The sequence below is a fragment of the Chelonoidis abingdonii genome, chromosome 4, assembly GCF_003597395.2.
Source record: "Chelonoidis abingdonii isolate Lonesome George chromosome 4, CheloAbing_2.0, whole genome shotgun sequence".
Taxonomy (NCBI): Eukaryota; Metazoa; Chordata; order Testudines; family Testudinidae; genus Chelonoidis; species Chelonoidis abingdonii.
Window position 1 is genome coordinate 92,980,957 of NC_133772.1, and position 22,484 is coordinate 93,003,440.

The 22,484-nt window shown below is 45.6% G+C and overlaps 1 protein-coding gene across 6 annotated transcripts in view; it reads left to right on the plus strand.

The window, feature by feature from the left end:
- The first annotated feature begins 5,513 nt into the window (after positions 1-5,513).
- BMF (Bcl2 modifying factor) overlaps positions 5,514-22,484 on the plus strand; it is a 31,248-nt gene continuing 14,277 nt past the window's right edge. The window contains exons 1-5 of one of the 6 annotated variants that reach the window (XM_075065475.1): positions 5,972-6,057; positions 9,202-9,519; positions 10,736-10,899; positions 11,304-11,444; positions 11,962-14,476. In XM_075065475.1, the coding sequence (XP_074921576.1) occupies positions 9,207-9,519; positions 10,736-10,899; positions 11,304-11,411 (585 nt within the window). In that variant the 5' untranslated portion in view covers positions 5,972-6,057; positions 9,202-9,206 and the 3' untranslated portion in view covers positions 11,412-11,444; positions 11,962-14,476. Of the gene's footprint in view, positions 5,642-5,971; positions 6,058-9,201; positions 9,520-10,735; positions 10,943-11,303; positions 11,445-11,961; positions 14,477-22,484 lie in introns of those variants that run through there. The other 5 variants (XM_075065476.1, XM_075065479.1, XM_032802551.2 and 2 more) reach the window with 5 other exon arrangements.

Genomic DNA, 22,484 nt, shown 5'->3' on the forward strand with positions numbered 1-22,484 from the left:
TCTCCCACTTAACCAACACAGGATTGTTCTCTACAGCAGTGGTTCTCAACCTTTTGGGGCTCAGAACCCATTCAAAATGTTTATGGCCTATTGTGACCCAGTAAATAATCTAGGGCTGGAGGCCTGGGGTGGTTTCGATTGAATCTCACCTCCCCCCGGGGGGGATGGGATTGGGTCCTGCACACCACTCACCCCACAGTAGTGGCTCCTGTGCTACGGGGCTGGCTGGGCTTGGCTCTCTGCTCCAGGCATTGCAACCTCCAGGGCTGCTGCGCCACTCAGGTTTGGCCCCACCTCCCTCACTAGACCAAATTTGTGTGAGTGGACCAGGGCCGGCTCCAGGAACAAGCAGAGGAAGCAGGTGCCTGGGGCGGCCAATAGAAAGGGGCAGCAGTTTATCTGTTGCTGGGGCAGCACATCTAGGTCGTCATTGTTGGCACTTCAGCAGCAGCTCAGTCGGCCCGCTTGAGTCTTTGGTGGCAATTCGGCAGCGGGTCCTTCACTTCCTGGCTTCCTCTCTGGCGGCACTTCAGTGGCAGCTCAATTGGGTTTTTCTCTTTTTTCTTTTTATTTTTTTCTTCTTTTTTTTCCTGCTGCTTGGGGCGGCAAAAAGACTGGAGCCAGCCCTGGATCTGACTCATGAGATTGCAGTGCCACTCACTCAAATTTGGCCTACCTGGACTCTCATCATCATGACCTGACTGGTGCTGGGACCCCAGAGGTTGCAGTGCCTGGAGCAGGCAAGACCAGCCAGTCCCATGGAACTGGAACCGCAGGAACTGCCATGTGACCCTTTGAAACATTCTGGTGACCTAGTTTGGGGTTCTGACCCACGGGTTGAGAAACCCTGCTCTAGAGAATATTCTTGAGTTGTCCAGTCTAGTTGGGAGGTAACATGGTCTAGCTGAAAGGACACTGAACTAATAGTCAGGAGATCTGCGTTCTCTTCTCAACTCTGCAGCTGACCTGCCATCCTTTGTCTGTCTTCTCTATTTAGATTGAAAGTTTTTCAGGGCAGGAGCTGTCTGTTACTATGTGTCTATACAACACCTGGAACAATGGGGCCCTGTTCTTGGTTGAGGCCTCTAAGTGCAATACAAATAATAATAATAATAATAATAATAATAGCTTTAAATGACTCAGGTATTAGGGCTTCCACCACTTCCCTTGGGAGATTATTCAATACTCTAAGAGATCTCATTCTTAAGAATTTTCTTCCTGATGTTCAACCAAGATCTGGCTTTGCCTTAATTTTATGTCACTGTTTTGGGGTGGGTTTTTTGGGGGGGAGGTAGGAGATTGGAGGATTTTTTTGGTCAGTATTCTTAAAGCACAGTAATACTGACTGTTTCTTGTATGTGTGTGTAACTCTTGTAGTTTGGTTGTAAGAAATTTCCATTAAAAGTAAACGGGGAAAAACAAAACTCCAAAATAACTTGCTGCATGATGAACACTTCTTAAGGAATTCCCAGACTTCTCCAACAGGTGAAGAGCAGGGCTTCAGCCTCATCTCTTCCCCCCTTCTTTCCCCCCCTCAAAAATGTACAGACGGCATACAGGCTTTTCAGGATAACTGCAAAATGTGGCAGGTCTGATTCTGATCTCACATCAGTTTCACACTGTAAACAGCAAGATGAGGCCTGGCATGTATTAGTTGCTTACATCTCATGAAAATTTATTGACTTTGGGGGAGTCCCCCTTTCTGAGTGGGTAGACTGGCTAGGATGAGCATGATGAGAGAGAAAGGAAGTGGACCCCTCTACACACTGACCAGAGAGCCCCGCAGTTACATTTTGTACTATGCAGTGTATTTGGAGAGTCAAGTGCTGATTCTGAGCGCAGTCCTGTGCTCCTAGATCAAGCAGGTAGTGGGAACATTGCAGATCTAACATGCTCAGTTTTGGAGGGAGGCAGATGAAGTGTTTCTCACTGATAGCATAGAAGCCCCCTGTTCACTGATATGGGTGGAGGCAGCAGTGCTCTGCAGCAAGCCCCAAGGGCTGATTTCTCCATTGCCCTCTGGCCCCTAGAAAATACCCTCAGCACAGAAGGCCACACAGGTCAGCATACAGGGTAGGTTGGAGGTGGGCCAAGAGGAAACAGCTGTGGCCAAAGCATTGTCTGCACACCAGCTATTATTCAAGGGGGCCCTCATCTACACTGGGAGCAAGGCAGGTCCCCAGGTGGGCCCAGAATAAAGGGAATGCAATGGTAGTTTGAAACCACCTTTCCCCTGAACTTTGCTATGCTGAGTGCAGAAATGGAGTACCAGAGAACTGGTCCCTAATTCCTATCCATGGCTAGAAAACTCTGCTAAAAGGATGGATTGATTCATACCTACTGCAGACGGTGTATCCTGATACAAAGAAGGTCAAAGGCCCCAAAGGAAAAGCACCACATATCAAAAGGCCTTTAATCACCTCCTCCATAGACCTGAGCATTGTTCTTAACTGGAGGTTTAGAATTGTCCACAAGAAGCCCTTGCTGCCAAGAGTAAGTAAAAGAACAAAAGCACTCCAGGTGTAATGTGGAGTTGGGGAGATCTCAGTGGCAATCCATTCCTTCATGACTTGGGCCTGATTTTCAAAGGGACTAAACATGTTACAGTTCAAATGGAGTTGTGAATGCTCAACATTTCTGAAAATTAGGCTTCAGGTATGTCAAGTTGGATACCCAAAAGCTGAGATACCTCAAGTAGGTTGACCATAGGTCCCATTTTGGCTGGGACAGTCCCTTTTTTAAGCCCTGTCCCAGCTGTTCTGACTTTTTTGGCAAAAGTGGGCATTTGTCCCCTTTGCTCTTGGCAATTTGATCAGTTGACAAGAGCAAAAGGGACAAATGCCCACATTTGTCAAAAAGGTGGGGTGTAGAGCGAAGGAATGTGCGGGGGCTGACCAGTGATGCCAGCCTGGAGCGGGGTGGGAGGCAGAACTGGAGCGACCAGTGACAGCATTGTGTATGCAGGGGAGGTGGGCAGGGGTGAGCAGTTCGGGCCAGCACCGTGGCGGGAAGAACTTGGGTCAGTCCCATGCAGTGTCCTGTTTTCCCTTTGGGAAATATGGTCACCCTATACCTCAAGCCTCTATCCACTTTTAAAAATATTGGCCTTGACTTTTTGGTGCCTCAGTTTCCCCACATGTAAGAATGGGAATAATAATTATTAGAGCTGTCGAGCGATTAAAAAAATTAATCGCAATTAATCATGCTATTAATTGCACTGTTAAACAATAATAGAATACTATTTATTTAAATATTTGTGGCTGTTTTCTACATTTTCAAATATATTGATTTCAATTGCAACACAGAATACAAAATATACAGTGCTCACTTCATTTTTATTACAAATATTTGCACTGTAAAAAAAAAGTAATAGTATTTTTCAATTCACCTATTACAAGTACCATAGTGCAATCTCTTTATCACGAAAGTTGAACTTACAAATGTAGACTTGTATGTAAAAAAAAACTGCATTCAAATATATAACAATGTAAAATTTTAGAGCCTGCAAGTTCACTCAGTCCTATTTCTTGTTCAGCCAATTGCTCAGACAAATGTTTTTGTTTACATTTGCAGAAGATTATGCTGCCCACTTCTTGTTTACAGTGTCATCTGAAAGTGAGAACAGGCATTTGCATGACACTGTTGTAGGTGGCATTGCAAGATATTTATGTGCCATATGTGCTAAAGATTCATATGTCCCTTCATGCTTCAAACACCATTCCAGGAGACATACATCTACGCTGATGATGGGTTCTGCTCGAAAAGCAAATGCATGTTCATTTTCATTATCTGAGTCAGATGCCACCAACAGAAGATTGATTTTCTTTTATGGTGGTTTGGGTTTTGTAGTTTCCGCATTGGAGTGTTGCCCTTTTAAGACTTCCGAAAGCATGCTAAACGTCTCATCTCACTCAGATTTTGGAAGGCACTTCAGATTCTGAAACCTTGGGTCAAGTGCTGTAGCTATCTTTAGAAATCTCACATTGGTACCCTCTTTATGTTTTGTCAAATCTGCAGTGAAAGTGTTCTTAAAATGAACATGTGCTAGGTTATCATCTGAGACTGCTATAACATGAAATATATAGTAGAATGCAGGTAAAACAGAGTAGGGGACATACAATTCTCCCCCAAGGAGTTCAGTCACAAATGTAACTAATGCATTATTTTTTTAACAAGCATCACCAGCATGGAAGCATGTCCTTTGGAATGGTGGCCAAAGCATGAAGGGGCATACAAATGTTTAGTATATCTGGCATGTAAATACCTTGCAGTGCCAGCTACAAAAGTGCCATGCAAATACCTGTTCTCACTTTCTGGTGACATTGTAAATAAGAATAGGGCAGCATTATTTACTGTAAATGTAAACGTGCTTGTTTGTCTTAGCAATTGGCTGAACAAGAAGTAGGATTAGGGTGACCAGATGTTCCGATTTTATAGGGACAATTCCGATATTTGGAGCTTTTTCTTATATAGGCTCCTATTACCCCCCATCCTCTGTCCCGATTTTTCACACTTGCTGTCTGGTCACCCCAACTAGGATTGAGTGGACTTGTAGGCTCTGAAGTTTTACATTGTTTTGTTTTTGAGTGCAGCTATGTAACAAAATCTACATTTGTAAGCTGCACTTTCACAACAATGAGATTGCACTTCAATACTTGTATGAGGTGAATTGAAAAATATTATTTTTTTATCATTTTTACAGTGCAAATATTTGCAGTAAAAAATAATAGACACTGATTTCAATTACAACATAGAATACAATATGTATGAAAATGTACAAAAACATCCAACATTTCGGTTGGTATTCTATTGTTTAATAGTGCAATTAAAACTGATTAGTTTTTTTTATCCCAATTAATTTTTTTTTAATCGCATGAGTTAACTGCGATTAATCAACAGCCCTAATATTTATGCCTCTTTCCATAGTGCTTTAACAGCCGTGGATGATTGCAAGGTATTACCATTATTGTAGCAACCCTCCTAGCTTGATATCAACCCCATATCTTATAAATTTACTCTCTGCTCCATTAGCCAAGTCATTAATGAAAAATAAGGAGTAGTACCTGACCTGGGACTGACCCCGGTGGGGCCCCGCTAGATACCCCCTCCCATTTCCATAGGGTTGGTCTTTTAACCACTGGTGCACCCCACTTTATAGTAGTTTTAGCTAGGCCACGTTTCCCTGCTTTCCTTATGAGCCCGTCATGAAGGACTGTGTCAAAGCCCTTATCATAAGCCTTCCTTGCCATGCACCCCTCGGGCTAGCTGTAACACCAGACAGCCGACCAAGCCGCAGCCTCCCTTCCCTGCTGTGCATTGTGCGCTTTATGAGGGGCTGGAGATTTGCCCTCCCTCCCTTACTCTAGTTTACATGGAAGGCTGTACATTAGCGCCTGTCCCTGCTGCTGCGGCAGCGCTGGGGGCGGGGGGCGCTCTTTCCGTATTGGCCGTACGTCACTGGGGGCGGGGCTTCTATCAGCTGTTTGGGGGATGCCAGGAAGCAAGTGTATTTTGGAAACAATGCGGCGCGGCGGCGCCTGAGGCTGCAGCTTGTGGACTCCTCGCGCCGCCCGGGCTCGGCGCCCGTGTCCCCCCGCGTGCGCCCGCCGGCAGTGCCCCGCCCCGCCCCGCCCCGCCCCAGGTAAGTGCCCGCCGGGCCGGGGGCTCCTGCCAGCCGCGTCTCCACTGCGGGCATGGAGCGGAGCGCGCCCCAGCTCTGCCGCGGGAGGCGCTCCCGGGCGGGCCAGTCAAGGAGGCCCCTTTGCACCCTGTGCTCCCGGCTCTTGCCCTCCCCGGGGGGCAGAGACCCCGAACGCCCAGGGCAGCGGCTCCGGAGCTGCTGCTGCAGGGGGGCTCAGTCCTGGCGGGCACTGACCTAACAGCCCGCCCTGGTCCAGGCGGGCTTGGCTGGAAGGGGATCGTGGATCAAGAGCCTTAGGGCGGTGGGGAGAGAGCGAGCCTGTGGCAGCTTCTCTCTCTGGTGTCTCTTGGCTGGACTCGGGGCCGAAATCGAGCCATCCCGGTTGCAGCAGTTTGTGCCATAGGGCCAGGAGTCAGGTAGGGACTGAGAAGGGTCGGGACCTGCAGTTAGATCCATGGGGTTTGCAGTTACCCGCCTAGAGCGAGTGCCTGCTGTTCTCCCTGGTCTTGGTCCTGGAATGGAGACCCCGACTCTCATCACCTCAGCATGGAGAAATCCGCTCTCTGTTCGTACCGTTTAGTTCTAGTTCACTATGCTAAGTGACCCTTTCCCCCATCCAGGAAGTGGCTTCCTCCGTCGGTATCAGGGAGATGTTTATATTGTCCCCAGCCGAGCCTTGGTGACATCTGTTTCTCTCTGCTCTCTGAGCTAATGAACCCCGAACTAGCGAGGGGGAAGTCTTCTCTCCGGTTACTCTCGGACTATAAACTGGTAACTGGCAGAGTCATTAGATTGCCGGGAACTAAAGGGAAAAGATATTTATCATAAAATCATATATCTCTAAAGAAGTTCATTTTCTGCCTGAAGGGGCTCCCCACATCTTACCGTTGTTTTATATCCTTTCATTGTAGTGTCTCTGCAGCTGACTTCTACTCCGGTAAAATAAGCCCCTCCTTCCACCAGAAAAGATATTTGCAGTATCCTCAGTTACTCCTAATCACCATGGTATCTGATTTACTTAAAATAAATAAAACTCCTCTTCTGTTGAGTTTCCTTAACCTGATGTGATCACTTCCTTATAGTTGGATTCATGCACGTAACTGTTGAAAAATACTTGTGCCTCTTTGGCAGTGAGCTAATTCAGTGTGTTGCTCACAGAGCAATTATTCAGGCACTTGCCAAAGGCAGAGACTTTAAAAATTGGTGATTTGCATAAATGTTAATGATCATAAAGAAACAAGTTAGTGCTAGCGTTATTCCAAAGCATATTGCTTTTTGGAAACAGTTACCTGAAGTGCCTAAGACAGTGCCTCGTACGTACAATGCTGAGTACATTTGTGACGCTAGAAATTATGGTAGTGTCCAATAGCCCAGATAATGTTTTCCACTATTGAATCTCTTCTGGGGTTTAAAGTTTCTCTTTTAAATCCTGCTGGCCTCAAACATTGTATTTAAGTCCTCAGAACAGGTATAACTTTGTGGTACATAAGCCCACAAAGGGAAGGAAATGAAGGAAAGGAATCTGGTAGTCCTAAACTTAGACCAGCCAACTTTGTTTTTGGAAGCAGGCAGAGGCATGTGTATGTTGAACCTTCCCTCTGTTTTTCCTGTCTGCTCATCTTGAGAGTAGCCTCTGACACTGTGGGCTGGTCTACACTACGGGGGGAAATCGATCTTAGATACGCAACTTCAGCTACGTGAATAACATAGCTGAAGTCAAATATCTAAGATCGGATTACTCACCCGTCCTCACCGCGCGGGATCGATGTCCGCGGCTCCCCCTGTCGATTCCGGAACTCCGTTGGGGTTGGTGGAGTTCCGGAATCGATATAAGCGTGCTTGGGGATCGATATATCGCGTCTAGATGAGACGCGATATATCGATCCCTGAGCAATTGATTTTAAGCCGCCGATACGGCGGGTAGTCTAGCCGTAGCCTGTAATGTATAAGAATTCCACTGTCAGTGTGCTCAGGCTTTCTCAGTTAGCAGGTTTTCTTGTTTCCTCAGGAGAATGCAGTAGGCAGATTGAAGGTATGATACTCTATGCATAATGTGCTCCCAAAGTTATAAACAACCCTAGCAAACTCTGATTTGTTTGATGCATCTCCCTTTGAGAAACTCTATTTTTGCCATTTTTGTTTTTGAAGGAGCTAGCAAACTTTATTTTGGGGTCATGAAGAAATTAAGTGGGTCTTTGGGTAGGTGATGCTCTGGACTTGTCAAACATCTTGTTCTTCTCTAGGCCTCAGAACAAAGCATGAGCTCATCTTGGCCCACCAGAATAGGATGTGGACTAAGATTTCTGACTGTTCTGAAGCCCCTTTTGTTAAATGTTTGGCCTGCCTAGTAAACTTCCTGGCTTTGGGGTTTGTCACATTTAGCTTTTTGTGCCAAATGTAGCTCTAGCTCTAGCTATTTTAATGCTATTTGCAGTTGTAATCTCTTTTTGAGGGTGGAAAAAAATATTCCTTCCCATCTCCTGTATCATCTTTAGGGCAATGGTGTCCTGAGTTCATATTTACATGGGAGGAGGTACATGTGGAGAACTGTGAGGGAAGTACTGGATAGATCATGTTAACAGTTGTCTTTTTATTTCCTTCAAGCCTAGGATTCCTTTTACTAGTCTGCCAGTCTGTTAAGTTTTGGTCAAAACCAGAGCAAAGGAGAGTGAAGAGTTGAATTTCACTTCCTTGTTGAAAACTAGGTGAAAATCCTGGGGATGGATCTCTTAGGACACTGTCTTCAAATGGATAACGGGAAGGGATTGCTGGATTCATTGGCCAAGCTGCTTCTCCTTATCCTGTGTTAGTAGGAGCTCTAAGAGAGTGGTTTTCATTTTCATTTTCCCACCCTCTTTTGCCTGGTGTTAGGATATAATGGGGCTCAGGAGTAAACTTTGCTGTGTATAAAAGCCCGGCTTGAGTTACTGACATGAGCAAATGCTAACTCCTGTAATTCTAGGGTGAACTTAAGGAAGGGTGTTTCAGGTGGATTCTGTAGTAGTGAGGGGTACATGGGGATGGTAGGGCTGCATGAGTTTTGAGCATTTCCTTGGTTGGTTTGCAGGGCAGGGAATGAAGTAACCAGGGGTTATGGAGTGTTTGGCAGAAAGCAGTGTGGACTAGTCTTATGGTTTGATGGCAAGTCTCTTCAGAGCATTTGGGTTACAACAAATAGTAAATCAGAAGGCAAATATAAAAGATTCCCAAAAGTGTGTGTGTGTGTAGGGTGGCTATGCAGGCTGGATTTGCTTTTTAAAACAATGTCCCTCTGTCTCGCCATGACTATTCTTTTATTTGCGGGGGGAGGCGGGGGTGTCTTTAAGACTTCGAACCTCAGGTGGAGCCTTTTTAGCTTGCAGAGCTGTCCAAGTGCTGCAGAACTTGACCCATAAGGCCTTAATCATCAGCTTATTTCTGATCTTTTCAGGCCATGTAGACTGATTTTAGGAGGAAAGAGCTTGAGGAAATAGGGAGAACTGTGTGTTCCTGAATGGAATTGGAGGGGGAGTTATTCTGGTTGTATCTTAGCCATGTTCTCAAGTGTTCATTTGTTGCAGGAGCAATGGATCCCCCCAGCTACCTGGAAGACGACTATTCCAGCCTGGACGGGCTGGACGATGACGTGTTTCACTCTGACTTTGGACTCACAGGTCAGCCTGGTGAGATGACTCCTCCTGGCATTTTCACACAGAACCAATCCTACAGCTGTCTCCTGGGGAGGTTTCAACTGTTCCCCCTCACACACTGCTGTGGTCCAGGTATCAGGCATGCTGAGCAGCAGGACAAGGCAACCCAAACACTCAGTCCATCCTCTTCCACTCAGGATGTCATGTTGCCATGTGGAGTCACTGAAGAGCCCCAGAGACTCTTCTATGGTAAGAGCACTCCAGAATCACTAGCTTTGCAGAAGGGAAAACTGCCCCTCTAGTGCTTCATCTCTGCCCTCCGCCCCCTCCCACTGGACAAGAGAGGGTTACTTATTCTGCTGCTATTCTGCTACACCTCGAAGAAAGACAGCTCTCTCTGCTTCTCACCCTTGCCTACTCACTGCAGGAGCTGTCCCTTTGCTCTCTGCTTCTGCTATCCTTTAAACACCAGCTCCTTTCCCTCCCAACTCCATTATAGGGTAGTTAAAGTTATTGCTAGACACTTACAGCAGCACTTAAAACTGAGACCCTCCCGCAGGCTTCAGAGGGTGATCGAGTGCTTCCCTTACCCCAGTGCACATGCTGCTGATTTACCTGCAAAGAGTTAAACCTTCCCTTTCTCCAGGCCACCCAGGTGAATCTTCACATGTGGATGGGACTGCATGAATATTGTCAGGGCAGAGACGGTAAACACAGAGGTTCAAATGTTGTGGATCTTTTGTTGAGCTCTTTGCTGAAAAAAAAGTTGTCAGATAAATAACATGAACAAGCAGCTTTTGCAGTGGTAAAGTGGTAATTGGCCTGAATTTCTGTTAAAGCTGAATTGGAGACATGAACCATTCCTCACTTACTTTTCAGGTTTTTAAAAAAAAAAGCAACAGACACCCCCTCCCCCTCCCCCCAAACTTTGAGTCAAATTCTGCCTTTGGATTCTCACATGTGGCACCTGTTATAATGAAGAGCAGTGCATGAGTACCCCAAGATGAAACTTGGTCCTAAATGCTGAGCAGTTGTGAGTGAAGTCTGATTTGGAAGCTGCAGCAAGGGTTATGCCAGGAGATTATTGACAGAGACATAGGAAGGACATAGGTACTCGTAAGACTGTCATTCCAGATAAAATCCCATCATTGACTGAATTATAAACAAGCCTGATCCATGTGTGAGAGCTTTCCCTATCTCAATGTGGTTTCTTTCTTTCAGGTCACTCGGTTATGGGAGGAACATAATACACTCTGCTGGATCAATGTAAATCTACTTAAAACTCTGAGTGAATGTTTTACTGAATACTTAGTGTGATTAGTCATTGTTTAGGCTGCAGAAACTGGACTTTAGCCTGAGTCAGAAGTTTGCAATTACACAGGTTTTCCTTCAGATGTGAGAAGAGGAACAAGTCCTTAGCTGGGAGACTGAGCCATTGAGCCTTCTCATCTCTAATGTCTTGCAGGGAATGCTGGGTACCGTTTACATGTCCCTCCAGTTGGCTTTGCATTGAATCCGCACCTCCAAGAGGAGCCTCAGGAAGGTCAACGGGAAGCACGTGCTGAGGTTCAGATTGCACGGAAGTTACAGTGCATTGCAGACCAGTTCCACAGGCTCCACATACAGAGGGTAGGCACTCTTTCTGAGGGGAGAAGGGGATTGGGTTATCCAGGTATGGTATCCAGCAGCCTCCGGCTCAGCTGATCCTTCACCTCACATCTCTGTGTAGTCGTTGTCTATGCTGAATACACACTTGCGCCACTCTATTGTGGCTAGGTTCTGCACTGTGAGCCAATCCTAATTGGTGTCTGTCATATTTTAGCCAGCTTTCACCCAGCAAAAGGCAACTGTATGACACCATTCCACCCTGCCTTCTAATCTCTGAATAGAAGAGAACTAGAAGTCCCTGATCACCCAGGGTTTAGAACTGGCATATCCAAAGTGCAGCCCAGCGCTGCCCTCCTCTTTGATGGGGTGGTAGCTAGCACAGTTTACAGGCTCTAACTTGCAATACCTCACTGTGATTTGAGCAGACTTCCACTCAGATCAAGGAGTGCTACATGCTGGGACCTGTAGCTGCTGATGCCCTCCTGTGGGCTTCAGAGGGCAAATGCTTCCCTCACCTCAGTGGAGTCATTTAAAGATGGGTGCTGCTTTCATCTTACTCAAGTTAGGTGAGGAACTTAGCTCCTGGAGAGTTGCTGAGATGGCTCTCGGGCAAATTTTGGGTGCGCTTAACTTATGGAGATGTTTTCTTCTCATCACCCAACAGCAGAATTATTAAGGGAATGTTCTAGAAATTTGAAAATGTTGAAGAAATGTGAAAATTGGCTGTCTGGACTGTGGGATGTCATTCTGACATCAGAAATACCAATCACAAGTTATTTTTGTGACTTGTTTGTTTGTTCCTGCTCTGCCTCTCCCGCCCCCCCCCCGCCCCCTCCAAATGGCACTCTCTTACTAGCTGTCCCTGTCTCCCTGTAGCTAGCTTCTTACAGTAAAGGGAAGATTAACAATCTTTGCTGTCGGGAGTCCTGAAGGGAAGCAGTGGAACTGGTTGTAACTTGACCCTTTCCATCTGGGGAGTGTAGCTATCCCATGCCTTTGTCAGGGAAATGTGTCCAAGAATGCCCCCCTCAAAAAAAAAAAAAAAATAGAAAATCTTGGTCTGTTCCCTCCTCTCTCCCCCAGGAAAGAAGTGTGTGCTGCTATGGCACTGAGAGAGCCATGTGACTGACTGCAGTGCAGGACAGGCGCGGGGACTGACTGAGCCAGGAGAATAGAATTGAATTGCATGTCAGCCAAGCATGTGGGAGAGTTAGTAAACAAAAGCATCCGCCTGCACTACTAGCTCCTGCAGCCAGCCAAGGAGGAGCTCCTGTGTCTTTGTTTGAACTGGAAGGACAGTCAGTTGAAAAGGAGGGGGAGCTGTTCAACCATTTAAAAAACAAAACCAAAAACAGGTGTGAAAAATCTCAGCCAGTGGTTCTGCAGGACTTGACGTTGGGATGGGTATTGGCATTTAGAACTGCTCAGAGATTCTTTTTCTTGGGAGGGAGGTAGTACTGAGCCCTTGTGTTAATGTGGAGCTGTACCTTAGGACTCTAAACTCTATGTGGTCCATCTGTGCCAATGCATTCTCTTCCCTACTGACCCTGCATGGAGGACTTTGTTTGGCTGTTGGCACAATCCACAAAAACAGTCCTGTGCTCTTCTGTGCCTGCTGTTTAAAGGGCAGTCAGTGCCTAGAAACACGTGAATTGTCTTATGATGGGCTATGGTTTGTCCTTTGGGGCAGTGGAAGGGGCAATCTCTGAGAATAGGAAACCTGAGCTGCCATTTGTCTGTAAAGCTTCTATTTTGCTATGAAGCTAACCCCAAAACTGGGTGCCCCATTTCAGCAACTCAGAGTCTTGGTCACAGACCACGATTCCAGGGTTATAACAGGAAACATTTAGAATGTCATAGTCATAGTCACCACCACACCTCCTGAAGACCTGGAACAAAAAATAGGACTAGCAGCCAATGAGACATTCCTCCAACAGATATGAACGTCTGGTGGATCCTGAGCTGGCAAAATATGTGCCAGTTGCTGCACTAGTATGTAGGAAAAATGTCCAGTGATGGAGTTACTTGTCCTGTTAGCTGTTTGGCATATTCAGGCTTTTTATGCTGTAATTTGATGGAATGATATATTTAAATGCATCTTCATCCCCAGTACGGAGTTAGAACAATGATGTAATCTTATGTAGCACTTCATAGTTTTATTCTTCAAAGTGCTTATGAAATGTGGGCTACTATAGAAAATATTTCCACATGCAGGCTTTGCTACTTAGAATTGCTATGGTCAGTCTATGGTTCTGCAGGGCCCTTTTCAAACTATGCACAAGAGGCCTTTAGTTCTCTCCTTATTCTTGCGTGCCCATAGTGCCCTCCATCTGTTTGAGGCTCAGTACCTTCTGGTAATCTCCCCTCTTGCCCCCCAAGGGCCCCACCACGTATCAAGAAGCCAGGAGGTGGAGCTAAAACAGAACTTTCTGTGTGCGGGAGAGATGTTGGAGATCTCTCCTTTAGGCTTTCGTGGGTAGATTCCACATAAGTGGGAAATGTGGGATGTTGCTGTGATTGGTAGTATGGGTGCACACGTATATGCTGTGCAGCACGTGTGTGAGCACCTAAGTCACTTAAACCGGAGTGTTACTTGCTGCGATAACTCAATGGAACACTTCAGCAATTTCCCACTGAAAAGGCACTTACTGAACAAGCTGCAGTTTTGTGGGGGCCAGTTTTATTCTATCCCTCCCTCATCCCTTAAAACCAACATTGACTACTGTGCACAACTGTAAGATCATGTCACAAAAGGTAAAATTGTCTCTTTAAGAGTAAAGACCTAGTAGCCCAGAACAGTTCTGGGCTTTAATCCAAGTGGAGCCACTGACTTGCTACATGTCCTCAGAAAAGTTTCTTGACCTCTTTGTGCTCCAATCAAGTCAGCTGGAAGATTGGGTTAAAAAAAGCAGAACCTCAATGAGAACCAGATGCGGAATCAGAGCTGAGCTGTCGTGAGTAAATAAGTACATTACAACCAACAACAAAGCCCCCTTCAAACACATCGGCAATCCCACAGTTGATTTAGGTGTGCTGACCATGTTCGGAAAACAATGGAACTAGCAATAGAAATTTATTACTACCCTATGTGGAAATTCCCCATATACTTTAGCAAATTGTCTTGATGTAATTGTGCGGAATTAAAGGGTGATTGGCCTGAGAATTGGCCCTGTGTATGAAATGTTTAGGACTAGATCCACACTGGTTGTGGGCAGGTCTCTGGAAATGATCCCATTCCAGTAAAATTAAAAACAGCAAAATAAATTCTTCCTCCTGAAAACTTTCCACTTGAAAGTGAAACTTGTCATGGTTCGCATATGTTTTTTCTTATACAAATTCATCAGCTGAAGCCTCCCTTGAAACATTTTGCATCATCCATTCGCTAGGGAGTCTGTGGTCTAAGACCCTCCAGTTTAGGCTGTCAGTGCAGGACATTGTCCAAGATTTATCCCTCACTTTCTGCATCACAGTTGCTCTCGTGTCTAGTGATTTTTTTTAACTAAACATTTTTAATCAAAAATCCTAATATGTCAAAACTGAAACTGTTCTGGATCATTTTCAACAAATTTCCCATTTTGGGAATTTTTTTTTCAAAAGTTCCCAAATTGTCAAAACATTCTATTTTAACACTTTCAAAATGAAAAGGTCCATTTTTGGTTCAAAACTACTTTTTTTTAGAAATATAATATATAGTATAAAAAAGCATGAAATTTAATTTTTTTAATGTTATCAAAATCCTTCAGAATATTTTGATCTGTTTTTTGGCGAGGGGGGTTGGGGAATGTTTTGTTTTGCCAACATTGGAGACTTTGACTTTGTCTTGATTTGGGATGGGGGAAATTTTAGACATCTCAAAATTCTCTTAGGATGGGAAAACTGTTTCCTGCTCTGTTCTAATTACCAGTGAAGCAGTTAGTGGAGGGTAAGAAGAGGCCTAGCTGTGGGAACATTGAGTGTTCTACATAAGTAGCTGCATCAAAGATTTAGTCTGGGATAAAAAGAGCCTAAGGGGGTGTCCTGGCGAACTCTGGAATAGCAATGGGATTGCAGCCTAAACATATGGTGCTTCCCCTATAGTAAAGGATCCAATGAAATAGTGCAAGACACCTCAAATGATGTGAGATGAATTTCAGAAAGTGGAGGAAGTAACCAGGGGACAGCCATTTTAGAGTTGATTCTGGCTGGCTGAGAGGAATTGGTTTCAAATCTGAAGCAGGAAGGCAGTTTAAGTAACGTGATCATGAAATGATAGACTTTATGACTCTAAAAAAAGGCAGGAGTGAGAGCTGCAGAATTAGGACAATAGACTTGGAAAAAGCAGACTTTAACAAACTCAAAGAACTTTACTTAAAAGTCCTATGGAAAGAAAATCTAAGGGATAAAGGAGTTCTTGAGAGCTGGCAGTTTCTCAGGGAGACAATATTAAATGCACAGCTGCCAACTATTCTGATGCAAAGGAAAGATAGGAAGAAGAGAGAGAGGCCAACATGGTTCTGTAGCAAGGGGGCCCCACTCCCCCGCGCTCCTGAGGGGAATAGGCCAGAGAAGGTGTGGCCACGGGCGGAGGCCCCGCCGCCTGTCCCCGCCCCCCGGAAGTCAAGGGGCGGGACAGGAAGTACAAAAGCCCGGCCCCAGCACTCAGATAGAAGGAGGCTGCTCGAGAAGGCAGACGCTGGGGCCCGAGCTCCCTCTGGGCCCGGCCTACCCTGGCCCCGGTATCCGGAGGGGTACTGACCAGACCTCCCCTGGGGTCAGTACCCAGAGGAGCCGACTGAGCTGTCCGACGCTTGGCCTGTGGAGGAGCTGTCCGGACCGCCTGACGCCCGGTACCCCGAGGAGTGGACCGGACCGCCCGATGCCCGGTACCCCGACGAATGGACTGGACCGCCCGACGCTGGATACCCTGAGGAACCCATGGTTTGGGACCCCCCAGACGATGCTGGCAGAGGGCAGGTACCCAGTGAGGGAGAGGTTGGAAGTGGCCCGGGGGCAGCCGACTCCACTCAGGCTGCAGACTCACCTGAGCCAATGTCAGTGTGTTTCGGTCAGGATTCCCCGCTGACCATCAGCGGCGTTGACCGCTGCTAGGGCCCCCAGGCTGGAACGCAGAGGAGTGGGAGGGCCTGCGTTCCCCCGCCACCCCTCCAAGGGTGGCAGACTCCCCCTCCCCTGGCCTGAGGAGGCCATCTACAATGGTTGCCTTATCGCTCAGCCCCTGCTGAAAGGCCTGAGCCTAGACTGTGTGTGTTGCCCCGCCCTGCCCCAGGGCCTGGGCTTATATATATACTGTTACCCTGTGCTCAGCCCTGCTGAAAGGCCTGAGCCTAGACTGTATGCTGCCCACCCTGCCCAAGGGCCTGGGTTTATAGACTCCTGGCTTAGTGCCCAGCCCGACTGAAAGGGCCTGACTGCTGAACTGCTTATGGCCCTGCTCTGACCCCGGGGCCGGGGGCATCTAGAGGCCAGTCGTTCGCTCAGCCCTGCACCCGAGGGCCTGAGCCACTTACTAACGGTTGTCAGTTCGCTCAGCCCTGCAGCAAGGGACGGGCCCGAGGCAAAAGGAGTGCGGTGAGCTGATGTGGCTCCCTTCCACCCTCAAGGAGGGTTGAGCCCTGGTCCCGCTCGGCTACACGTTCCATCAGGAGATCTTTAATGTTTCCAAAAAGTGAAAACATAGAAGAATTGCTAAGGAGGAGTACAAAAGAATAGCACAAGCATGTAGGGACAAAATGAGTTACACCTGGCAAGGGACATGAAGGCCTGGTCTACACAAAATAAGTCGGTCTAAGTTGTGGAACTTCAGCTACAAAAATAGCATAGCTGAAGTCGACATACTTAGAGCTACTTACTGCGAGGTCTTCACTGTGGTAGGTTGACTGCTGCCACTTCCATGTCAACTCCACCTATGCTTCTCGCTCCAGTGGAGTACAGGAGTTGACAGGAGAGTGCTCGGTGGTGGATTTATCACGTCTTCACTACACGCGATAAATTGACCCCCGCTCGATCAGTCACTCCAGAGGAAAGAGTAGACAGCCCTTAAGAAGCTCTTTCTTATTGCCTTTAAATACATTAGGAGAAAGAAAAAGATGAAAGAAAGTGTAGGTCCCCTACTTGCTGAAGAAGGAAAATTGTTAATTGATGACATCAGGAAGGCTGAGATGTTTAATATCTATTTTGCCTCAATCTTTACTAAAAAGGTTAATGGTGACCAGATACTCAATACAGTATTAACAACAAGGGGGAAGGAATGCAAGCCAAAATAGGGATAACAGGTTAAATAAGCTAATGTATTGAAGTTGGCAGACCCTGATAAAATTCACCATAGGATACTTAAGGAAATAGCTAGAACAATCTCAGAACTAACATCTCTTAGTCTATAAGGTGCCACAGGACTCTGTCACTTTTTACAGATCCAGACTAACACGACTACCCCTCTGATACAGAATGCTAATTGTTACCTTTGGGAATTCATGGAGGATGGATGAGGTCCCAGAGGACTAGAGAGGGATAAACTTAGTACCTATCTTTTTAAATAGGGGACCAAAGAGTGCCTGGGGATTTATAGAGTAGTCAGCCTAATTTGATGCCTGGAAAGATACTGGGACAAATTATTAAACAATCAACTTCTAAGCACCTGGAGGATAATAAGTTTGTAAGGAATAGCCAACAGGGATTTGGCAAGAACAAATCATCCTGAACCAATATAAGTTCTTTCTTTGACAGAGTTACTGACCTAATGGATGGAGGGAGCAGTAGACATGATAAATTTTCATTTTTAGTAAGGTTTTTGACACAGTCATACATGGCATTCTCATAAGCAAACTAGGGAAATGCAGTCTATATTAAATTAATATAAGGTGAGTGTATAACAGGTTGATAGACCCCATACTCTGAGTAGTTATCAATAGTTTGCTGTCAGACTGCAATGAAATATCTAGTAGAGTTCTGCAAGGGTCAGTCCTGAATCTGGGACTAGAAAATATTTTCTTTAACGACTTGGATAATGGAGTGGAGAGTGTGCTTATAAAATATACAGATGACACAAAGCTGGTTGCATACACTTTGGAGGATAGGATTAGAATTTAAAATGACCTTGACAAATGAGGGAATTGGTCTTAAATCAACTGGCTAGGTGGTAGTACTGCTGTATAGGATCTGGGGGTTATAGTGGATAAACTGAATGAGTCAGCTATGTGATGCAGTTGTGAAAAAGGTTAAATATTCTGGAATGTATTAGCAGTGTCATATGTAAGACACAGGTGGTAAATCTGCTCTATTCAGCGCTGCTGAGGCCTCTGCTGGGCAACTATGTCCAATTCTAAGTGCCACACTTTAGGAAAGATGTGGAAAAATTGGAGAGAGTCCAGAGGAGAGCCCGCCCCAAAAAAAAATCGGAAAAGGTTTGAAGAGCCTGACCCATGAGGAAAGGCTAAAAAAAACCCTGGCATATTTAGAAAAGAAGACTGAACAAGGACTTGATAACATATTTGAAGACTTAAGAACTATTACAAAGAGGATATGATCAATTGTTTTCCGTGTCTGCTGAAGGTAAGACAAGGAGAAATGAGTTTAATCTGCTGCAAGGGAGATTTAGATTACATAACAGGAAAAACTGTCTAACTGCAAGGGTAGTTAAGATCTGGAACAGGCTTCCAAGGGAAGTCGTAGAATCCCCTTCACTGGAACTTTTTAAGAAAAGGTTGGACAAACACCTGTCAGGAATGGTCTAGAAGATTTACTTGGTCCTGCTTCAGTGCAAGAGGCTGGAGTTGATGACCTGTCAAGATCCCTACCAGCCCTACATTTCTATGATTCTATAACCAGTGCAGGACACCTCAAATGATGTGGGATGAATTGCACTCGCTTTGCCTACAGCCTTGTTTTCTGATAGATAACTTACAACACTTTTTGTGCTACCATTGAACCCCAAGGCACTTGATAAACTGCAGTGCATCCCTTTAAGAGTCATTGAGGACAATGGTCACCAGTAACTCAGTACTTTTCAGCCATTACCACACTGTGGCATCTGAGATACTGCAGTTATTTCTTACTCTAAAAGTAGCAATATCCCATTTTACAAATGAGGAAGCTAACAAACAGAGGTTGTGACTTGCCCAAGGTGGCAGAAAGACAGAGGAGCAGACCACTGAATAGGACCCAAGAGCTCTGAGTCCAGTCCCTTGCTCTGACTGCTAGATCCCATTGAGATCTCTCTAGGAACTGGGGGGATGTTTGGGTTGATTATTAATGGGGGGGGGGGGTATTTGTGCGAGCACATTTGTGTGTCAGTGAAACTCTGGTGGAGCCACAAAGTGGGAAACTCAAACTGTAAATTGCTCCTTGCTGCTGAAGAATACCCCATGAACTCTTTTTGATCTTTTAGTTACTACTCTTGTCACTGGCAAAGGGAACTTGGTTTATTTACAAACAAACATTTTCTTTACTCTGCTGTGTGCTGTCCCTTTAAAGTCGCAGGGCTGCTTTTGTTCACCCTGATTAGTCTGTGTGATGTAATGCAACCCTGTGATGAAAGGGAGCTGCACCTCTGGCAGCACAATAAAAAGGCTCTGGAGCTGACAGCCTCCCCTTGCAGGAGGGCTTGCAACTTCCAGGTTCAGAGAGTATGCGTGAGAGATGGGTCAGTTCAGCAGTGTTTGCTCTGTGGCCAGCTCTGTTTATATCACTCTCTATATTTAGCCTCTGAGTCATCAGAACTGCTGACAAGAAGCTGAACTACCCACAGTCTCCAGTGCTGCACCTGATTGCTTGCCTATGTGTGTTTCCAGTGGAGTGGGGGTGGTGTTGCTCTGTTCAAAGTTCCATTTCAGTCTCCTTGGGTATTTTCTTGCAGTAGATCTGAAAGATTTACTTTTACCTCCTCTTCTACTTAATGTCAATATCTAGAAATAGGGAGACTAGTCCTGCCCACTCTACCCAGTGGCTTCATCAGATAAAGAAACTCCTTTGTAACCACCCTTTGTGAGGAAGGGATCTGTATAAAACAGGACCCTGATGCATATGCAGTAGAATGGGTTATGAACAGGGTAAACCTAGAAAACAGAGCTCTAGTAGCTAATCTTTAGCGTATGGGTTAAGCCAAACTTCTCCTGACACCAGCACCATGTCTCCAAATGGGAGGTTTAGTTTTTCACCCCAAATCAATTAAAAATTTTATTCCAACCTTTTAGTAAGTTTAGTACTAGGCCAATTAGAAAATCTGCCTCCACTTTGAATGAAATTCTCAGGTAAGAGTGCTCTGCTGATGTAGAGACCAAAGGCAGATTGGGCAGGCAGCACCCCACATTCTAGATTGGGACACTTGATCAGAGAAGAGAAATTTTCCTACATCTCCTAGGGTTCAGTTTGGGGAGGATGAGGTGGGAGTGTCAGTTCTTAGCTGGTCAGGGAAGGAGCTTAGGGAGGGGTTGGTATTTTGGACCCCTGCAACTGATTTAGAGTAAATTGTAAAGGAATCCTGCCCCAGTCCATATAAATGATGACTGTGACTTAGGGTCTCAAGGGCTATGAGCATAAAGCAGCAACACATGGAAAGATCCCATGAGTCTTGAGGAGCCTTTATTCTGCCTCCACTCCGAATAGAAAACACAACTAAATAACCTTGCCAGGTTGCACAGGATAGGAAGCACTGTGGCCTGGGAAAGTACTGGCCAGCAGTTGCTCTTCCCAGGTTGAAAGTCGGTTGTTGTCATGGTGTTTGTTAGCTTCCACTTCCTGTAGGCTCAGCTCAAAGAGGAAGGCACAAGTAAATGGTGGTGGTTGTTTTGAGTTAGAAAAACTCCGAGAAGTGATTCACCTGCCAAACCTTCCCCCAAGCTGGAGAATGTGTCTTTTTTTAATAAAGGTAGTTCCTTGCCACTCCTGGCATCCCCTTTGTGATGAGCGTCAGTGTTATTCCTTCCACTGCTCCTGCAGCTGGGGGTCTCTTCAACTCATTTCCATGTGTCTCCCCCATCGCTGCATTCTGAACCCCCAAATGTTTAGTGGCTTTCTCTAGATGTTGACTAACTGGCTTCTAATTTGTGCATCATAAGAACCAGATTGTGCTTGTGACTACTTCTCTCTCTTCCACATAATGGAACCATGATGTCCATTATAGGAAGGATCTATCTTGCCGTCCTTTCAGAAATGTTGTATTAATTTAGATGGAGTAAGTGGCCCAAATGTGTTAACATGACCCAGTCACTGTCCAATGTTAAACAGTGTTGAACAAGGTCGGGGCTTGATATACAGAGACCTCAGCCTGCTTAGTACCATGGTGAACACACCATTAAAAATCATCTTTAACCTTTTATTAAAGATAAATAGGGGAAATAATTGAAGCATCTGAAATTAAATAAGGCTTTATTTTAACAACCTCCCTTTTTTGCCCACCATTAACTGGAGAGAGTTTTTAGAAGGAAAAACCCTGACCGTCTTAGATCAGTGGTTCTCAACCTTTTTTCATTTGCAGACCCCTTTGGAAATTTGGTATGGAGGTGTGGACTCCTTTGGAAACCTGTTTGTATGTATGTATAGTTGAATTCTGTTGTCACTCTTCAGTCTGTCTTTTGTGGGCTACTTAGGCATAGTCTGCAGACCCCCAGCAGTTGGGGGACCACGGGTTGAGAACCACTGTTTTAGATAGTATCTAAGATGGTAATAACTGCTCTTGGGGGGGTGAGGGGAAGAGAAGTAGTGAGTTGAGATAGTAACTGCAACAGCTTCAGCCTGCTGCTGAAGTCCAATCCCAGGTGGTGGTTGGGATTCAGCTGGAGCTGGTAGAGATGGTGATGTCATCTGGGTTCCTCTCCGGCTTGGTCTGGTCTGGTCAAGACATTTCTCAGGATCAGGGTGATGAAGACCTGGGTGTGGTGGGTGTGGCAGCCATGACAATGAAGCTCACTCCTGTAGCCTTTATCTGTTCTTCCTTATTTCTCCCACAAAGTGCCTTTCTTCAAGGGTATGTCTACACTACCTGCTGATCATCAATCTATTGGGGATCGATTTATTGCATCTATAAAATTGATCCCCGATCGCTCTGCCGTCAACTTTGGAACTCCACCGTGGCGAGAGGTGGAAGCGGAGTCGATGGGGGAGCGGCAGCAATCGACTTACCACTGTCCTCATGGCCAAGTAAATCGACCTAAGATGCACCAACTTCAGCTATGCAAATAGCATAGCTGAAGTTGCGTATCTTCGGTCCACTCTTCCCCCCCAGTGTAGACCTAGCCCAAGGAACCGAAAAAGGAGCGATGGGTGAAATAGCCCATCCCCTCATTATTTTGTCGACCAGTTAGGTCTCATATCTGACATGCCAGTTTTAGCTTATTAATTTCTGGATTCGCATTTTCTTGTTTCCCAAGGGTGATTTTAACACACTCCTTGAGTTAGATTAGTAACCCTTTTGGTTTAGATTGTCTTCCTGTCGCTCCTTCATACCTTTTCCCATCAACATTTATTATTATAGGTTATTATAACATCTTATGAACTGTTACATACTTGTTACAGTTGTGATAATTGAAAATTTACTCTAATTATGAGCTCAACACAATCCTATTCTGAATGTGGCAGCAAGAGAATGGAGCTCCTTCTAAATCAGTCCATTT